Below are 20,468 nucleotides of genomic sequence, written 5' to 3'. Positions count from 1 at the left end.
CTATAATTTTTGACACAGATGGTTGGATAAGCAACATTACAGTGGTCAAAAAGAGGTATTCAGGGACATGCTTCTTCACTGGTATCATTACTTGTAGTTTGAAGATTTCTAAAAACTGTTTCAATTGCCCTCAGGGATAAACTTTTGCCTCTAAAATAAACAGTTCCATTCACTACGGCAAATATTGGGCTTGAAGACTTAATATTAGTTCTTGGTTTGACAAAGACCGTTATGTTTAAAGAAAAAAAAACAGTCCTTGACTAGATACTGAGGCAACATAGGAAATGAAATTTCTAAGAACCTTCTAGGAATTTTATCAAATTTTAACACTATTATAAACATCTTGTTTCTAAAATATTTGAGGATAATAAACACAGGTATGTGGGTTTGAGTTAGGCCATTAAAACAAAGAAGCCAGGTTTGTGGATATAGTTAATCATGCTGTTAGCTGTAGAAGCCTGGATAGCAAGTAATAACTGCACTAAGAAGCTTACTTTTACCAACTTTATTCTCCAAGAACAACCATCCCCAAATTTAGTGCCCAGGCCTCTTTCAACTTGGTTCCTAAGTAAGTTTTGGAATTCTTGGGACATTTAAATACTTGTGGAATTAAATACTGGGACACTGTTTATCATATTTAATCTATATCATAACCAAAGATGATACTCCCATGACGGATCGTGTTTCAGCCACTGTCAGTCACAAAAATGATCTGGTTCCTCTGCTGCCACACAGACTTGAGTTCTGATCCTTCTCTTTGTCAGTTATTTTGGTTGATAGTTGAAAGAAGTACAATAAGAGCAGGTATTTCCTTTCTAAGTGATTCTCTAACTACAGAAACTTTACAAACTTGCTTATCTGGCATTCCAAGACTTGGCAGGTCAACAAATATGTATCAAGTGCCTACTGCGTGCCAAGCACTGTTCCAGGCACAGAGGATACTAGGGAAATCAGTACAGATAGAGCACCCACCCATCCAAAAAGAGAAGGGAACTAGAACTCCTGATATACATACTCCACTGGAAGAATGCTTCTGTAGTCTGTGCTTACTTGTTTGCTGAGGATGTGTTAGACTTCTTTTGAGCTAGCTATTTACTCAAAAGTTCTACCCGTGTATTAACTAGAGTCAGCCAAAGAACTTCTTACTCCAAAGTCAAAGTTAAATCTGAAGTTCTTTCCACTTCCTCTTTATAGAACTTTACAACATTGACTAGTTTTATAGTTCTTCATCTTAGAGATTACTTAAATTACAAAGTGCTTACACATTTATGAGTCTTTCTTTAAGAATAGCCTATAAAATAAATTTTGTCTGTGAGCACATTTTTAAGTGCGCAAACTAGCAGTAAAACCAGGAGTATTTTTTTTTTTTTGTCTTTCATTTTCATGTTTCTGATCTTTAACCCCTTTCAAAAAAAAAAAATGTGGTCAAAACAAAACCACAAATATAGAAGCTAAATCCTGAAATAAATTAGATGGGCCCCCAAGGCCATCATGCTTCTACTGTATGATTTCTGCGCCGTATCTTACCCAAGTCGTTTAACTTTCAGTTTCATAATCTAATAACTCTGGTTTCATTGTTTTTCTACTTAACTTCTTAAATGCTTGCCCAGATAAAAGCTTCTGCCTATTTAGCCACATTTGAGCCTTACCAAAGGTCAATAAGATCAATAAGGGGAGATCTTTAGATTCCACTTTCCTTCACTGCTTTGTAAAAATATACATATTAATTTTTGCACTTACCAGTTTATTATAAAAGGATATGATAAAGGATACAGATGAACATCCAGATGGAAGAGATGCAGAGGACAAGGTATGTGGGAAGAAGTGCCAAGCTGTCATGCCCTCTCTGGGGAGGCCGCTCTTTTAGCCTCTCCATGTGTTTACCAACCTGGAAGCATCAACTCGCTGCCTTATAATAATGAAACTCTGTAAGAATATTTTAATAGCAGATTGAAAGAGGGGTAGTAATTATTTACAAAAACACAAACACACATCCATATATATATATATTTTATATTTATATTAAAAGCTAATTTTTAGGGCTTTATCTTCAAGGACTAGAAATGCAATTATTTAATTATAGCATTTAAAGTAACCAAAAAAAAAAAAAACCCACAATTTGGGAGGATATTTATTTATTTAGTTAGTTAGTTTTAAAGATTTTATTTATTTATTTGACACAGAGAAAGGGATAATGAGAGAGAGAGAGAGAGAGAGAGAGAGAGAGAGAGCACAAGCAGGGGGAGTGACATGTAGGCAGAAGGAGTGGGAGAAGCAGGCTCCTTGCCGAGCAAGGAGCCCAACGTGGGGTTCAATCCCAGGGCCCTGGGATCATGACTTGAGCCGAAGGCAGACACTTAACTGACTGAGCCACCTAGTCACCTCAGGAGAATATTTAAGCAAGGCTATAAACCTAGGCCAAGTGAAAAGCTGGAAAAAATAAGAAATCCAGCTACTCTAAAAAAGCTATCCCACAGTTGCTTATATCAAATAGATCTCATTGAACAAAAATATGTTTCAACATCCTGATAGCTAATAGGCAATTATGTTTTAATCAATCATTCAAAAGCCATTTACAGAACAACTAAGGATACAAAGATCAACCTTGTAAAGAATTAGCCTTAGCCTTGTATAAATTCATACATTGCATGGTATCAATGCTCTTAAATTGTTCTATTTTATGGGTGGATTTTGTATATCTACCTAGTTTATATACAGTAGTGACTTTTAAATTTGTTTTAGAAAAATACTTGCTATTAGACATTATTCACCATTTCCACATAACCAAATATATACTTTATGACTTATTTTAAGCTTTTGCTTGATAAAAATTAGTGTACTTTTTTGGGGTAGAAATTTTGGGAGATATTCTTCAAAGGAAAAAATCATGTGTATTTTTACTACTCAGGGATATTTGCTGTTGGCATTTCCTTCTAGAATTTTTTTCTATACATTTGATTTCAAGTAACAGAAAACCCAATTCAAACTTGTTTAAACAATAAAGAAAACTGATTGGCTCACATGAATGAAAAGTCCACAGGCTTCAGGCCAGTCATGGCTTCAGATGAAGCTTGATTTTATAACTCAATTTGTCATCAAGGACCTGTTTACTTTCTTCTCTCCACTCTGCTTCTGTGGTGTCTGCATCATTCTAAGACTGGCTCCTCTCATGGCCCAAGATGGCTGCCAGCATCTTCCCCTGTCCAGCAAGCAAGAGAACATCAGCATTCTCAGCAAAAGTCCTAAGAGTCATACTTCAAACTACTTTAAAGCCAGTGCCCACCCTGACTGAATCACTGGGGCCAAAGGGAGGGAATGTACTTATTGGATAGCCAACATTAGTTACATCACCTCTGAAGGCAGAGTGAAGTCAACTTCTCTGGAATCATATGTATCCCTAAGGAGAAACTGGTGCTGTTGGAAACGTGATGGGGAGTTTTAAAGAAACTAAATATTTTTAAAGAAATATTAGATATGTGTCTTCTTCTTTGCTGATCTTTGATTAGACTCTCTGGATGGCCCAGAGTGCTACCTTTTCAAGGAAAATCATGCTTAGAATTTCAATAGGGAATACTTGATAGGTATTAAAAGTTATATAGATCTAGGTGTATGGTTTAAAATGTTAATTACATGTTATTAAGTTTAAAAGGTTAGGGATGCCTGGGTAGCTCAGTCGGTTAAAGCATCTGCCTTTGGCTCAGGTCATGATCCTGGGGTCCTGGGATTGAGTCCCATGTCTGGCTCATTGCTCAGTGAGGAGCCTGCTTCTTCCTTCTGCCTGCTGCTCCCCCTGCTTGTGCTCTTTCTCTGACAATTATATAAATAAAATCCTTTAAAAAATTAAAATTTAAAACGTTATTAAAACCATGTATATAAAAAATCATATGTATTATATGATCCTATTTTTCTTAATCTACATATGCATGGAAAAAAGATACATACATAGTAGAATGTTAACTGAAATTATCTGTAGGTGTTGTGACTTTTCACTTTCTTCATTCCTTTTTCTATTACCTGAATACTTTATAATTATTTATTACTTTAATAATCAGAAAAAAAACCCAAACATTAAACTACATAAATTGGAAAAAAAGTACAGTTCACCAGGAATTGATAACATATCCCACTGCCTCAAGTATGTACCCTACACAACCCTTGCCATTATACAAACCGCTTGGTTTATTCCTCCTGTCAATCTTTACCAGCTGGAATTGAGGGAAATGAAGGTATCAATGTGTATGAAGGTCCAGGTCCTGTTCATTTACAAGTTAAGATTAATATATAGCTTTTCTCCATTAGTTTGAATAACTTTTAGCTTTTTTCCCTTTTTTCAGTTAATAATATATGTAGATCAGCATTTCACAGACTGATTAGCAGATATGATAGTGAAATTAAATGGTTTTCTTAAGGCAGTCACCAGTAATTACCTAAGAATGACTTTTTAATGAGGTCTTTCATCTCTGTATACACTTTGTTCCTACAATTTCCCCCCCAAACCTGCTCTTCTCAGGAAACTTATCCACTCCATACAGATATCTCCAACCTCATCTACAGCTGTATTCTTTCTCTTGAGCTTCTGTTTTCTTTCTAGGTGTCTATCAGAAATCTCTATTTACATGTGCTGATACCTTCAGGAGCAGTTAATCCACAGGAGAATGAGTACTTATATTCCCAATCTCTTACACCAATTAGTTGGGTGTTCTTAGATCAACTGCTGAATCTCCAGGACCACACATGGCGAGGACGATGACAACTCCTTCAAGAAATGAGGCTGAGGGGCTCCTGGGTGGCTCAGTTGGTTAAGCTTTGGCTCAGATCATGATCCTGGGGTCCTAAAATTGAGCCCCATATCAGGCTCCCTGCTCAGCAGGGAGTCTGGTTCTCTCTCTCCCTCTGCCCCTATTCCCTGCTCACTCTCTCTCTCTCAGATGGATGAATAAAATCTTTAAAAAAAGAAAGAGACTGAATTAGATAATTTATCAAGATTTTAGATTCTAGACCTAAAATCAAATTCATTATTTTCTTGTAACTGCTTCTCTCATTTGAACTATTTCTTCCTTTCATCTTCAATTAATAGAATGATAGAAAATAATCGGACTATAGAACTAGGAAGGCTGTTAGAGGCTGTCTAGTTCAATTCCCTCTCCTTAATGTAATGGAGTAAGGACTTTAGTTCATTACCTCCTTCATCTTCTTTGGCCCTATCAGTAATCCAGTCCCATCAGCTCTTCTTTTATAATGTCTCTCATGCTGTTTCCACTTTTTTCATTATCATCACTCCAAAGTACATATGTCTTCATTTCCTAGTGCCTAGGTTCTTCCCAAAGTCATCGGCTTTTCTTGCCTCCAGTCTCTTTTTCAACTTATCCTGGGAAAGCTTCCAGATTACATATCCAAAAACAATGTAATCATTATGACACATTCCCGTCAAAACATATTTAATGGTTTTACTGTGGTCAGAGGATAAGGCAAGGCCCAAACTCTAAAAAGTCTAACCTAAAGAACCTCCTAGAGGCTGACCTTAACTTACCTTTCCAAGTATATCTTCACGTATTCTCCTAAACGTCAAAACTCAGAATTTCTTTAAATGAACAAAACTTCATGCTTTCTAAACAGAAATCTTTTTGGCCTTGAGATAATACACTCAGAAGAATAAAAAAAATTAGCCGGTTTCAAGGGGGAAAAAAGAAGGCAGTTAAGAGTGAAGATGGGGAATAAAGGTGAAGTGAGAACAGGAATAGAATGCATGACTTTTCTGTAGTTTTTCTCTGCTCATTTTTTCTCCCGCTTTTTAGAAACTTTAACCTTAGCTTACTGTGATTTTTCAAAGTATACATTTTTGTATCTTTGCACAAAAACTAAGATGATAGAAACACATCTGAGGTTGTCAGACCAAAAAAAAAAAGGAAAGAAAAAATAGTTGGATGCAAGGCAAAATAGGCAAAATAGAGGCTTTACAAAGGACAGATGCCTGTGGAGATATTAAGTGGAATCATATCATAAACACCTTGAATTTGACATAATTTTGATTCCAAGAGATTAATACAAATAGTTTCTTCGGGTTTCAAAATGGAGCTCTAAATTTGGGACCTCTTCATTTCAAGCTCAGAAGTATTCCACCAATATAACAAATTTCTTCTCAGTACACTTAGAGGATAAACATGTAGTTTCCCCCACAACAGAGACACAAGGAGTCAGCGACTAGGCGCTTATTCTATCCAAATCAGGCATAGTGCACAGGCTTTATAGACATTTTAGTCCCTGATTTTGGAAGGTCAAGGCCACACTCCCTTGGGAAAGAGGGAAAGCAGGATTCTGGCCCAGACCTGATTTTTAAACTCTGCGCTATCAAACGACTAGTCAAACCCACATATGAATTAGCGGATCACAAGAGGTTGGGCGTTAGGCAGCAAAACGAGAGGCTTCCGCATCTGAATTTAGGGCGAGGAAAACGAGACTGGAAATACCCCCACAGCAGCCGCCATTTTGCGAGAGCTGGGCCGCCGGAAGTCAAGCCGCCAGAGTCTCGCGGCCTGGAGGCGGAGCCGGGGACCCGGTATCCCCCACATCTCCACAAGGGCGGATTCTGAGGGCGGGACAGGGGACCGCGCGGCTAGAAGCCTCGCGGCGGGGGCGGAGCCTGAGGCGGAGCCGAGGACGTGCGCTCGGAGGTTCGAGGCGGGGGGCGGGGTCTGAAGGCGGGACAAGGGGCCACGAAGCTCTGAGGTTCCCGGGGCGGGGCAGCTTGAAGACTCAAGGCTGGGGGCGGGGCCTAAAGGCGAGGCGGGGCGGGTGGGGCGGGGCCGCGCGGCCGGCGCGGGGAGGAGCTGACCTGAGCACCGCACTCCCGCACCTCACTTTCTCGGAACGTGACAGAGCTGCTGTAGTCAGCCTCCAGCAGCCCGCAGCTCTCGGTGAAGAGGGCTGGGGTGGGAGATGACGGTGATTTCCTCCCTGCTTGGCCCAACACGAGCATCGACTCCCCTCTCGCTGCCCCGGGGCTGCAGACGTAGCAGGTGAGATGGGGCCCCGGGGGCGCGGACCTGCCCCGCCCTGGCTCGGCCTTGGGTACCCTTGGTGCCCCCATCCCCGCCTCTCAGGTCTGGGCAGGTGGGCAGTGCCCCGCCCTTGGCACCCCGGCGTGCAGTCCACTGCCTGCTCCTGCCCCGCTTTTAGGACCTCCGGAGCCACTCAGAAAGACTTAATGTAGGGGAAGGCACCACTTGTCCCCTCCAGTTGCAGAACAGCCATACCCCAGTTTGAGGAGAGCCTCATTGCTCGTATGTCCACGCTGACATTCTCGGATTCTTCCTTTTATCCCGAGGGGGTGGCCTCAGTGTCTGCCTTCCTGGGAGCTTCTGCGTGGGTACCTGGAGCGCTACACCAAATTTTCTTCCTTACCCCTTTTTGGAGCATGTCGGATACCATGACGTTGTGATTCCCATGCCCTGGGGAAGCTGAGACCAACTTTTTAATCCCAGGCACAGACCTTAGTCTGCCTTTCCACTTCCACTGCTGTCTGCCTGGGCATTGGGTGGCAGCTGGTCTCTGGGCAGTCTGGTTAAGAACTTTCCACATCCTTATCTTAGAGGGCCAGAGTCTGTCCGTGCTGACAAGGGAAGAGGCAGTGTTCAGCACTCCCCACCCTAGTTCTCTAGGGAGGACATTTGGTCCTCTGCAAGTAGGTGGGAGTGGGCGGGTGGTGTGACTGTTGATGTTGAAGTGCTTTAATAGTATTATACTCTGTTATGCTTTTCCCACAGGATAATGGATATTGGGTGTTTCAAAGCTTTCTCTTTGAAATAAATCAGAACCCTCTTCCCCGTTTTCACTTAACAATGGCAGTTGTTTACAGTTTCAGTGGTTCCTTGCAGTTATCTCAACCAACTATCAGTGGCTACAAGGGGGTTGTATATAGCATTTCTCCACTCCTCACCCCAGTGAGTGTGGCCAGGGAGCAATCTTTTACTGTGAAAGGTCAACTTGCTTGTTCTTTTAGCAACCCTTGTTTTTAATGAGATGGAAGGACTGGATGTAATTTTTTAAAAACTTCCATTGCTGTCCTTCTGTTCATTTTCAAAGAATGCTTTAAAAAGTATATACTCTTCCCGTTGTGGTGGCGGCGGGGGGGGGGGGGCAGATGAAAAGCCTTTGTAAGTGCTTTTTTGGTTGTTTTAACCTTTCCTCTGTTAGCAAGTATTGCTTTTATGATGTTGAGGAACATTAAAAGAATCTTCCTGAGAAGGGGCAGATTACTTCTCAAAGGTTTTCTTTTAATTTTTGACTAATGTAAGGTTAATCCTGGGCAGTGCTACAACTATTTGACCATCACGTTGATAAAAATGAAGATCTCTCCCTTCCCAGCTAAAAACAACTTAAGATCAAACTGAATTTATTTGAACTCCACTTAGTTGTTTGGTGTGAAATAAAAGCTAGAAACCTATGACCCATCCCATCTCTCTGTTTTAGTTGGAGAAATCTTTAATACCAAGTTTGAAGAATGGGCATAAGACAATGAATTGTGTTTAATCTGTTGCCATTCTCATTATGGCCACACTTCTAATAGCAGTTGCTACCATTTCTTGAAGACCTACTCTGTGAAAAGCTGTGTATGAAGTCTCATATCCTCACAATATCCCTTTAAGAAGGTTTTCACTCTCATTTTACAGTTGAAGAAGCTAAGGTTCAGAGAGGATATTTAACTTGCCCAAAGAGTTCATAAGTTATAAGTTCCCAAACTGGGTTCAGGTCTATTTGGCTCTTTTCAGTGAACAACCACTATTTTAGTTAAAACTGTTGGTTAAAAAATTATTGTAATACATTGATATATGAGTGTAGTACAAATAAAGGGTAGTGAGCAGTATGAGTTACTGACATTCCAGGCAAACAAAGATAGGGAACTTTAAAGAAATAAGACTGGAGAAGTTTATCTCCTTATTCTTTAACATTGCCTCTTCAAGTCCACACCTGTTAGGGGCTCCAAATGTTTAACACCTTTCATCAGCTCCTTACTTCAACTAATGGTACCTGTCCCAACCATTAGCTTTCCCAGGATATAATTTGATGCTTATTTGGTAAACTTCAAGTATGTGATTATTGTAGGTTTTGTGTATATTAACCACTCCTATCTAATCCTGGTAGAAAAATACTTGTCCTGATCCAGATTAAATGTACGGTTTTTAAATGGTTCCGTTTATATGAGGGTAGCCCAGAGAAAATTATCATACCCACACCCCATGTATCAGTTACTGCTGATCTCTGGTCTGCTGTCTGAGTCTTTTTTATGTCATGTGGATGTTTGAAAACTTACCCCTTGGCATTGTAAATTTCAGGAATCATGGGCGCTTTTACTTTCTACCTTATATAAGGCCACTTTAGATGATCAACCCTGAATAATCACTTAGAATTTGGCAATTGTCACCATATTAATTTCAAATTACTAATTAAAGCCGATTAGTTGCAAAGTTGCCCAAACCTCATATTTATTGTGTCCCTGGCAGCAAGAAGGGAGTCTGATAAGTACTGTAATGCTAGCATAAAGTATTTTCTTGCTTTAGCATTTTCTGAACATCTTTAGAACATTTTACAACACATTTTGTGTTCTTTAACATTTTATGTACAGCTTTAGGACATTTTAGAACACATTTTCTGGTCTTGGGCCTGTTGCTATAGTGTAAAACTTAGAATACTTTATCATTCAGGGAAAAAAAGGTTTCTGTCCATGAAGTAGATAGTTCCTAAAAGAGAACATTGATCCACTAAAAGGTGAAAAGTTTAATATTTTAGTCATTAATCATTATTATATATATATGTATCATATATATACATAGTTATATAATTAGTTATATATAATAACTGTGTATTGTAGTAGTGCTTCCTGTGTGCCAGGCACCATGCTGGGTGTTGGGGGTACAACAGTGAGCAAAAACATTCAGAGTCCCTACTTCAGTGGCACTTAAAGTCTGGTGAAAGAGATAGACATAAACCAAATAGTCATTCTAATGCATGGTATAATTATAAACTGAGAAAAGTAGCCTACAGGTAAGGAACATGATTCTACTTGATAAAGACCTAGCTATGGGGTTAGTGAAGCCTTATGTGGTGAAGAAACTCCTGAACTATATGATTTAGAGGGTGAACACGTGTTATTTTACAGACAGTGGCAAGTAAAGAAGAGAACATTTTACACTGAACTTCATGTACAAAGCCCCTGTGACACAAAGAGACTATGGAGCATTCAAGAAGGCAAATATATGAGGCTACTTTAAATGGAGCTAAGGGTAGCCTGGTGGGATGCCATCATCTTTTCTTTCATTCTCTTTTATGGGCTACCAAAAGTTGTATTTAACTTTTGTTAAGTGATTACTTTGTGCCAGACATGATTATAAGGACTTAATCTCAAGTCCCCATGAGGTAGGTACTATCATTGCCATTTCACAGATGAGGAAAGTTACTGGATAAAGTTACTATGTGATATTCTACTATACTCTTCTTCCTGTCCTCTACTCGGATATGACCACAGGCTAGACAGGACTGTCCTATCTAGTATGTAGCCTCGAGCACTGAAATTTTCAGAGAATTTGGATGCAGGTGGACCTTCAGGAGAGGCTCTGTGGGCCCCAGGCTCTTACCCACTAGGTGGAGTTCAAGTGTGAATCATGGGGGAAAGCCATGGGGTATCCCTGCAACTGTCATATTTATTAATCTTATTTTATTCATGTCTGATACTGAACATAGGACAGCAACATAAATATTTTGAGCTGACCCACCTTTGAGAGTAAAGAGGTTATTGTTGGGGCGCCTGGGTGGCTCAGTGGGTTAAAGCCTTTGCCTTCGTCTCAGGTCGTGATCCCAGGGTCCTGGGATCAAGACCCACATCAGGCTCTCTGCTCAGCGGGGAGCCTGCTTCCTCCTCTCTGTCTCTCTCTCTCTGCCTACTTGTGATCTCTCTCTCTCTGTGTCAAGTGGATAAATAAAATCTTTAAAAAAAAAAAAAGGTTATTGTTAACAAAAACTCTCACCCTTTTTTTTTTTTTTTCATTGTATTTTTCTCTGGTGGTTGTTGAAGAAAGTATATATATTTATTTGGTCATTTGATAAGTCTAGGTTTGCTAGTGTATGCTTTCAACTAGAATTATTCTCATTATTGATTGTTGCACTGAATCTTTCTTCCTTTCTTTCCAGAGATCTGGTTGGAGTTGGAGGGTGAAAGAAAATGGATTCGTTTTCTGATTTACCTGCAGAGAACTTAACCATTGCAGTCAATATGAGCAAGACGTTGTCCTCAACAGTAGTGCATAGATTTAATTCCACTAATGACCCACCTTCAATGTCAATAACGAGGCTTTTTCCAGCCTTACTAGAATGTTTTGGCATTGTCCTTTGTGGCTACATAGCAGGAAGAGCTAATGTCATAACATCAACACAGGCCAAAGGACTGGGAAATTTTGTCTCCAGATTTGCACTTCCAGCTTTATTATTCAAAAATATGGTTGTACTTAATTTTTCCAATGTGGATTGGTCTTTCCTATACAGTATCTTGATTGCCAAAGCTTCTGTATTTTTCATTGTCTGTGTATTAACCTTATTGGTTGCCAGTCCTGACAGTCGATTTAGCAAAGCTGGACTGTTCCCTATTTTTGCCACACAAAGTAATGACTTTGCATTGGGATATCCTATAGGTAAGTTATTTTTTATTTTTCAAGTTTTTAAAATATTCAGGTGTTTTAGGAAGTAGCAAAATTTAGTCCTTTAATTTATTTAGGCATTTGTTAGTGGTAGATATTTACTTATATCTAAAATATATCTCTTGGGACACCTGGTTGGCTCAGTTTTTAGAGCATGTGGCTCTTGACCTTGGGGCCCATGAATTTGAGCCCTACATTGGGGGTAGAGTTTAGTTAGTAAAAAGGAAAATCACAAAACCTTATTCCAAATCTCTGTACTCTGTAGCAGCCCATAATGCCTACCCCCAAAAGGGAATAAATCTTTAAAAAAAAAATTTTTTTTAAATCTCTCATATTTTTTCTTAACTATTTCTTACTTTAGGATGAATTCTCTTTTTTCCTCAACTTTGGAGTTTGAAGCTCCTTCAAATGTTGACCTAAAATAGTCATGTCTAAATAAACTTTATAAATTATCTTTCTAATATATTCTTTTTCTTCTCACCAATCACACAAAAGAAGATCAGGCTCCAGAAGGGATCAGTTTCTGATTTAAATTACATAAGAAAGATAGATATATGTCTGCATAAAAGTAGTTATTAAATGTTAGTAGTGGAAACTTATGAGTAACTTCTTTTCCCTCCCTCATTTTTCTTACCATTTGGCATATACATGGTTTTACATTAAATTTTGTTGTTGAGCTTGTTATTTAGAAAGTCAGTATACTTCAGTTTAAGTTAATTTAAGTTAATCAGTATAAGAACGAAAATGGTGAGCGCTTTTGCTTTTTCAGCATTTCCTTCTTAACCTTTCCAACTCTTTAGGCAGGCTAATTTTATGTTTCTATGTGTGTTTTCCTGATAAAACATACCAATCTGGGAATATCTTGAACATATTCTTTTTTCCAGAACACCCTAAGTACTAACTACTTAGTAGCTACTTTTTATATTTTTATTTTTAAATTACAGTTTATGTTATGCTTTGGCCATGTGTCATGGTGTGAGGACCTGAATATTAACGGATGTAGTCATACATTCATTCACACCTTCACAGGGACTGTTACGTACCCAAGATTGTGCTAGCTGCTGGAACTACAACAAAGTCCTCATACATATTAAACTTACATTTTAATGTGAAAATAAAATTAAAATTAAAATAATATCAGGTAATGACAAGGACCATAAAAATAAAGTAGTATAAAGGGCTGGGAATGAGGAGGTTCTATTTGATATAGGGGGTCAATAAAAGCTTCTCTGATGGTATATCTTCTGAGCAGAGACTGAAAGAAATTTATCGAAGTGGACAAATGAAAACTACCATTAACTTTCAGATTCCTTATTCAGTAGTTTTAAAACTCTCCCCCAACCCAAACTGTTAATTATTTCACCTCTGGCACCAAAAAGATTCTACTGGGTATACTTTTCCTTTTTCCCTTCCTTTGACCTCCTCCCTCTTGCTTACCAGAAATGGAGCTAAATCTTAGAAATTAAATAACTCTGAGTAAAGCAGGTTTATGAGCGAGGAAAATCTGGGCTCCTAGATGACTAAGCTATAAATAGTAGCTATAAAGGTGTTCCTTTAAGGTTATTGAATTTTAAAATTAGGATAAACCAAGCATTTATTTTATTTTTAAAGATTTTATTTATTTATTTGACAGAGCAAGACACAGCAAGAGCAGGAACACAAGCAGGGGGAGTGACAGAGGGAGAGGGAGAAGCAGGCTTCCCCGCAGAGCAGGGAGCCCAATGCAGGGGTGGATCCCAGGACCCTGAGATCATGACCTGAACCAAAGGCAGACACTTAACAAATGAGCCACCCAGGTGCTCCTAAACCAAGGATTTAAATAAAGACTTTGGAAATAAAACACTTTGGAAATAAAATAAAAGTCCATCTCCTCAGGAGCATTAAATAATATAAACTTGAGGTATTTGTGGCATAAAGACCTTATAAATGGCTCAGTATCATAGTGTTAAGTAACAAATATTACATTATCTTAATTTAGGCATAAACTATCTATAGTTTCATGTTCTCATAGACTAGTAAATCCACAACTAAACAGAACTAACATTTGTAACTTTTTTTTTTTTAAAGATTTTATTTATTTGTCAGAGAGAGAGAGTACACACAAGCAGGCAGAGAGGCAGGCAGAGAGAGAGGAGGAAGCAGGCTCCCTGCCGAGCAAGAAGCCCGATGCGGAACTTGATCCCAGGACCCCAGGATCGTGACCTGAGCCGAAGGAGTGGCTTAACCAACTGAGCCACCCAGGCATCCCTGTAACTTTATATTTTCTTATATACTTACCTGAGGTAGGGCAGATATTTTTAATCCTCATTTTCAAATAAGGAGACTGATTTAGAGAGATTTCATTGTCTCTCCCAGGTCACACAGCTAATGTGACTGAGATCCAAACCTTAGGTCTTTTGGCTCTAAATCCTAGGCATTCTCTTATGCCACGCAGTTATGTAACATGCCTGTTTAATCTTTAGAAGACCTAACTAGCCTGTAACCCATTAATATCAGAGAGAATAAAAGACTTTCTTTATCTTTATATTATTGTATTTTTTTAAAGATTTTATTTATTTATTTGACAGAGATCACAAGTAGACAGAGAGGCAGGCAAAGAGAGAGGAGGAAACAGGTTCCCCGCTGAGGAGAGAGCCTGATGCGGGGCTCAGTCCCAGGACCCTGGGATCATGACCTGAGCTGAAGGCAGAGGCTTTAACCCACTGAGCCACCTAGGTGCCCCTCTTTATATTATTCTAAAGGTATTCCATGAAATGAGTGGCAGTGGAAAAGACCAATTAGATGAGTATTTTCTTTCTTTTTTTTTTTTTTTTAAGATTTTATTTATTTACTTGACAGAGATCACAAGTAAGCAGAGAGGTAGGCAGAGAGAGAGGAGGAAGCAGGCTCCCCACTGATCAGAGAGCCCGATGCGGGGCTCGATCCCAGAACCCTGAGATCATGACCTGAGCCGAAGACAGAGGCTTTAACCCACTGAGCCACCCAGGCGCCCCTAGATGAGCATTTTCATGTTAAGGCAGAATCTCCAAATCAAAAATGTAGTCAGCTATCTTCATCACTGTTTTCCTTATGTCCCACATTGGATCACTGAGTTTGGTAATAATCATGTTCCCAGCAGTATGCTAGTCCAATTTCCCTGATGATTATCCTGGTAAAATTTGAGTTGTCATTTTTTGGTTTTAAACTACAAATAATGGGGGCACCTGGGTGGCTCAGTTGTTGAGCATCTGCTTTTGACTCAGGTCATGATCCTGGGGTCCTGGGATTCAACCCCACATCCGGCTGCCTGCTCGGCAGGAAGCCTGCTTCTCCCTCTCTCACTCCCCCTGCCTGTGTTCTCTCTCGCGCTGGGTCTCTTTCTGTCAAATAAATAAAATCTTTCAAAGAAAGAAACTATTTCTTTAAAAAAATAAAGTAAAAAAAAAAATTACAAATAATGTAAGAGCTCTTGTTACATTAGGTTGTAGACAATAACATTACCAGAAACCGATAGTATACACAAAAGTGCTTTCTCATGTGTCTGCAGATTGGAAGGGGTGGTACAGAGCTGTAGGGCTGTGTATCTGCTTCGAGGAGCTGATTGATTATTGCTGCCCTTTCCCATCTGCTTTCTGGGCATTCTTGGGATGAAGGGAGAAGACTGTATCTCTGGAGAGAAGACACTTTCTGTTTGTTGTGTGATGTCTCCCAGGAATTTCCACTCTTTTGTTAACAGATAAACATCATATCTTATGAGAAATGTCCTTTTTTTTTTTTTTTTGAGAAATGTCCTTTTTAAAACTGCTTTTGTTCCACAGTATCAGTCCAATTTACAGGTGACTCAGGAGAAGGATCAGAAGATAAGCTAATGAATAAAGAGAAAGGACATTCATGTTTCCTTTTTTATGCTATTTTATGCCAACTATAAGCCTATGAAATTATATTCAAATGATTTATCTATATTCAAGTGACAGAAGGCTACAGTGCATTTATCAGACTAATAGAGAAGCTCGCTATTTTTTAGAACAATTCTTTTCAAAGGTACTTTAAGAATTATGAGTTTAAGAAGAAACCAAGAATCTACCAAGGTGAAATGTTGATTTCAGCAAAACAGAATCATTCCCTACCTCTGTCATTAAAAGATACTAATAAGGCATAGTTAAGTCCTATAATTTATTCTTCAAACAATGCTGATAGCATAAGTACCCCAACTAATCATAATTATGCTCTAGTGCTTGAGCTGTAAACAGAAAGGAAATGAAGCATTTAACTATATGCCATCAAATAATAGAATGATCTTGTCTGGGACTTTGTGTTGTTTGCTAGGGATTGAAGCCCGGCAGGAATCAAAATAGGAGCCCCAGTGGGTAGCTAATTTTGTCTTTTAGTTCTTCATAGTAGGATTCTCTCCTCCCCCCAAGAGCTTTATTTGTAAGCGTTAATTAATTATAACTTAATGGTTGACATAATCATTATAAATCTAATTTGTTGATATAGGTCACTGCTTTCATATATGTCAATTTAAAAAGCCATCTTTTGATTGGTAATAGAAGCAATGCCAATTCACAGATAAATATGTAACTTCAATTATGCAAACGAATGGCAGAAGTGGACTGAAATTTCCATGTTGAGCCCTGTTCTTCTCGTGATTTGACAAATATTTATTTATTCCCAATTTTTGCTCTCCCTTTAGATTGTGCCTTTTTTACCTCCATATACCTGTTCAGCTGACTCAAAATGTGCTGCTAGTAACCTGCTTTATAAATATTCAGTGTGTGAAAAGAGAAAAAAATGGGTATAAAAAGAAACAGGTCTAAAAAAGAACAATTAGATATTGATCCTCTGTGTTACAAAATACATTTTTACTTTGAAAACTTTGGCATTCATTGATGTGCTAATTGCATTCTGCAAGTATTTACAGATTTGCTCAGCCCTGTGCTGGGGCCTGAGGGCTCTGAAGTGATGCCATCAAGGATGGTCAGAATGGGATGAAAGGGCACTAATAGGAAACAAAAGAAGCCAGAGCCATCTAGAGGAGAGGAGGTCCAGCACAGAGACTGAAGACCAGGGGGAAGCATTGGTACCTGAGACAGGCCTTAAACTGTAGGCAAGATTTAGGTAAGGAAAGAGAGACTTCAAGTAGTTGGGGAATGATGATCAGCATGTTGACTTGTTCTTTGGGAGGTAAGAATTGTGGGAAAATCATTACGTTTTGAAAGTTAAGATTTAGAGGATATTGTCAGCAGTGAATAAAATGGATCAAGGGAGTGGTCGAGAAAAACCAAAAAGATATAAGTTAGTAAACACATTAATCCAATTTTGAGATTTTTGACTAGTGGCTCAAGAGGAGAAAATAGAAAAGATCCAGCGAAAGAAGAATGGACTTAGTGGTTGGACCTAGTGGTTGGTTAGCTTTAGATAATAAAAAACTGCTGCTCAAATTTGCATTGAGCTTTTAAAACAATCTAAGGTCCATTATCAGATGGTGATGAAGTGCTGGAGTGCGGAGAGAGTAGATTTCTGGAGAAAAGCATTAACCTAAGGGGCTTTGTCTGCTGAAGGTTGTCAGAGCAAACACCTCATGCATTTTATTTTGGCCACTTGGGAAAATTCCTGAACTCAGATCGAAAACATAAGGCTTTTCCAAAGTGTACTCTCTATTTTAAAACTTGAGATTTTCTCTTAGAGATGGAATATCTGTTTAGAAGGAGTGGACGGGTCTAGAAATAGTTATCAAAAGTGACGCCTTTTTTTTTTTTTTTTTTTTTTTTTACTTAAAAGTTGAAACTTTATGAAGCATGAAAGAAAACCACTAAGAGATATAGAACTTGTATATCTAGGTTGGAAATCAATAGGAAGAATTTGTGAAATTTTGTATAATCAAATATGTTTTGTTTAGCCTCTGCTTCGTTTCAGGGGTATTATAGACCCCAGTATGTGCTTAGCTGAAAAAAAAGGGAATGGAATCCTACACAAAAGTAGGTTTTAGCTAATGAGAACCAGGTAGACTTCCAAAGGTTATATAATCTAGTTACATAACTGTACCAGACATGTGCATGACATTAACTGAACTTATGTATCCTGAGTAAGTAAACAAATATATTTTCCTACCTGTGTAACTTTATCTTAATGTAAATTGAGAAATCTAATCTTTTACATTTTTTTCACATGATTGCCTCTGTCTTAGCAAGTGATTGTGGCTGTTCTTTTTTGTTGTTGTTAATCTTTCTCAGCCTCCAATTATCTATGAATCATCCTTTATACATATTAGCTTGAATTTTGGAACTCATTGCCAAAAATGTGCCTGGAGACCAGGTTGCTTACTCCAAGGGTCTAAGTTGCTCTGATCAACTCAAGACCAAGCCACCAACTGTCAGTCCAACAACAAACAGCTAGAAATCTAGTCCAACCCACCTAGCCTCTTGCAGGGAGACTCATTTTATGCACTGTTTAGGTTCTAAAGTTATCATGTTGCGTCACATCCTTGAAAAATCCCTTAAATCGCCCACAAAATACAAAACACATACTTTGTGTACATTGTTCCATTTCTCATAAGTCTAACACAGCCAGATTTTTTTTCTCTAGCATTGTTTTTCCTCAATGAACAAGTGATGTATTTAGTTTGTGTTTGGGAACATGCCTTGTGGGGGAAAAAAGAGAGCGTAGTTGAATTTGTGTTCGTTAAATGTGTACTCACATGACTCCACTGTATTCCCCTCCTGAACCTTCCTTAGATTCACCTTTTCATTCCTAATTCTTCGGCATCTTCCCTGGGTCTTCCTGAAAGCGTTCATTCCTTTTCATTCCTCTCAAATGGAGGCTGCTTATTTTCTCTTCACCTGCAACCTACATGCAGACAGAGCTGGCATCCTCATAGACACCTCGTACCTCTGCTAGGCCCTTATTCTCTGCTCTTCCATAGGAACTGCTTCTTTGGGTTTCATAGGGCCTACCTAGTCTGTTCATCCTCATTGCTCTCATCTGGTGACCTCATTCTGATCATTCCTCCTCCTTTAGTGAGGACTTTAATATCTGGCTCATTGTCTTCTCAACTACCAAGTCTTGCCATTATCTTTTTTTAAAAAAGATTTTATTCATTTATTTGACACACACAGAGAGAGAGTATAAGCAGGGGGAGTGGCAGTGAGAGGGAGAAGAGGCTCCCCACTAAGCAGGGAGCCTGACATGGGGCTTGATCCCAGGACCCTGGGATCATGACCTGAGCCAAAGGCAGATGCTTAACTGACTAAGCCACCCAGGTGCCCCTGCCATTATCTGGTTTGATGTTAGCATCCATGTGTACTACCCATTAAATCCTCTCCCTTCTCAGTCCCTGACTTCTCCAACTCCAGTGATGTTTCCTCTACTCCCTTTCAGCCACCAACTCCCATGGCACATCCTGGACCTAGGCACTTGGGACATATTAAGAGCAGTAGCTCAACTATCTGACTTACTCTGAACTCCTGACCTTCCAACTACTCACCATTTTTGGACTTCGGAGGGCCCTCCAGTGTCTGACTCCTCTGCATTTTGTCTGAGAGCCACCTGCCATCTTTGCTTCTTTTCCATGATAGCTTGGACTCTATCGCTTCAGTGCCCATTATTTCTTTCATTGTCTCCTACTCTCTCTCCCACCCTCTGTAGCCTGGCTTCGGTTCCCCACTCCAGTTGAAACCTCTCTCAAGGGAATCAAATCACCTTGTTGCTATTACTACTTAAATGTTTAATTCCTTACTAGATTTGTGTTTGGAATTTTTTTTAAGGATTCTACAATTCTGCCCTTTTTTTGAGACTAGTCTTAGCCTCTACATAGTAAAAATTAGTGGGTCTCATGAACAGTAATTTTGTTAAAGATTTTATTTATTTATTTGAGAGAGAGGGAGAGAGGGGAGGGAGGAGGAACAGAGGGAGAAGCAGACTCCCCACTGAGCAGAGATCCTGCCAAGGGGCTCAATCCCCTAGGACCCTGAGATCATGACCTGAGCCAAAGTCAGATGCTTAACTGACTGAGCCACCCAGGCACCCCTCACTAACAATAATTTTTTAAAGTTGATCATCATTTCATAGGCTAAATATCATTTAATATAGTGTGTTCTTCTTCCTTGTAAGCTTTATTACTAAAATTTACTTTTCCAAAGTAGGCTAATGAGGTCATTGTGCACTACTTATATTAATTTACAATATGTTATAAGTAAGCATGGAAAACATTATCTACATAATATATTACTGCATTTCTGTGGTAATCATTTTAAAAGCAATTTTCATTCGTGTTTTGCAGTTGAAGCTTTGTATCAAACCACATACCCAGAATATCTCCAGTACATTTACTTGGTGGCACCAATATCTCTTATGATGTTGAACCCTATAGGATTTATCTTCTGTGAAATCCAGAAGTGGAAAGACACTCAAAATGCTTCTCAAAACAAAGTGAAAATTGTGGGACTTGGACTTCTGCGTGTGTTACAGAACCCAATAGTATTTATGGTTTTCATTGGCATTGCCTTCAATTTTATTCTTGATCAAAAGGTGCCCATATATATGGAAAATTTTCTTGATGGACTTGCAAATTCTTTCTCGGGAGCAGCTCTATTTTACCTTGGTCTTACAATGGTGGGGAAAATAAAGAAACTGAAGAAGTCAGCATTTGTTGTACTAATTCTTCTCATCACAGCTAAACTGTAAGTTCCATTTCTTTAACTTGGGGACTGTACTTTGTGAAAGCCTTGTTTAGCCAGTTCCTGAGATGTTTTTGCAACTGTTTTCCCCCCTAAATAATCTGATAGTAATACTCCTTTCTGAGTA

General features: G+C 39.0%; 1 protein-coding gene across 1 annotated transcript in view; it reads left to right on the top strand.

Moving 5' to 3' along the window:
- The first annotated feature begins 6,826 nt into the window (after window positions 1-6,826).
- Window positions 6,827-20,468, top strand: part of LOC111142428 (G protein-coupled receptor 155) — a 39,991-nt gene continuing 26,349 nt past the window's right edge. Inside the window, exons 1-3 of the mRNA XM_022495537.1 lie at window positions 6,827-7,016; window positions 11,185-11,681; window positions 19,945-20,344. Coding sequence (XP_022351245.1) covers window positions 11,216-11,681; window positions 19,945-20,344 — 866 coding nt within the window. The 5' untranslated portion in view covers window positions 6,827-7,016; window positions 11,185-11,215. The remainder of the gene's footprint in view (window positions 7,017-11,184; window positions 11,682-19,944; window positions 20,345-20,468) is intronic.

The sequence above is a fragment of the Enhydra lutris genome, unplaced genomic scaffold, assembly GCF_002288905.1.
Source record: "Enhydra lutris kenyoni isolate GAN:26980312 unplaced genomic scaffold, ASM228890v2 scaffoldscaffold1, whole genome shotgun sequence".
In the NCBI taxonomy this organism is placed as follows: domain Eukaryota; kingdom Metazoa; phylum Chordata; class Mammalia; order Carnivora; family Mustelidae; genus Enhydra; species Enhydra lutris.
The sequence above is the reverse complement of the archived record's forward strand: the minus strand, read 5'-3'. Positions and strand labels throughout refer to the sequence as shown.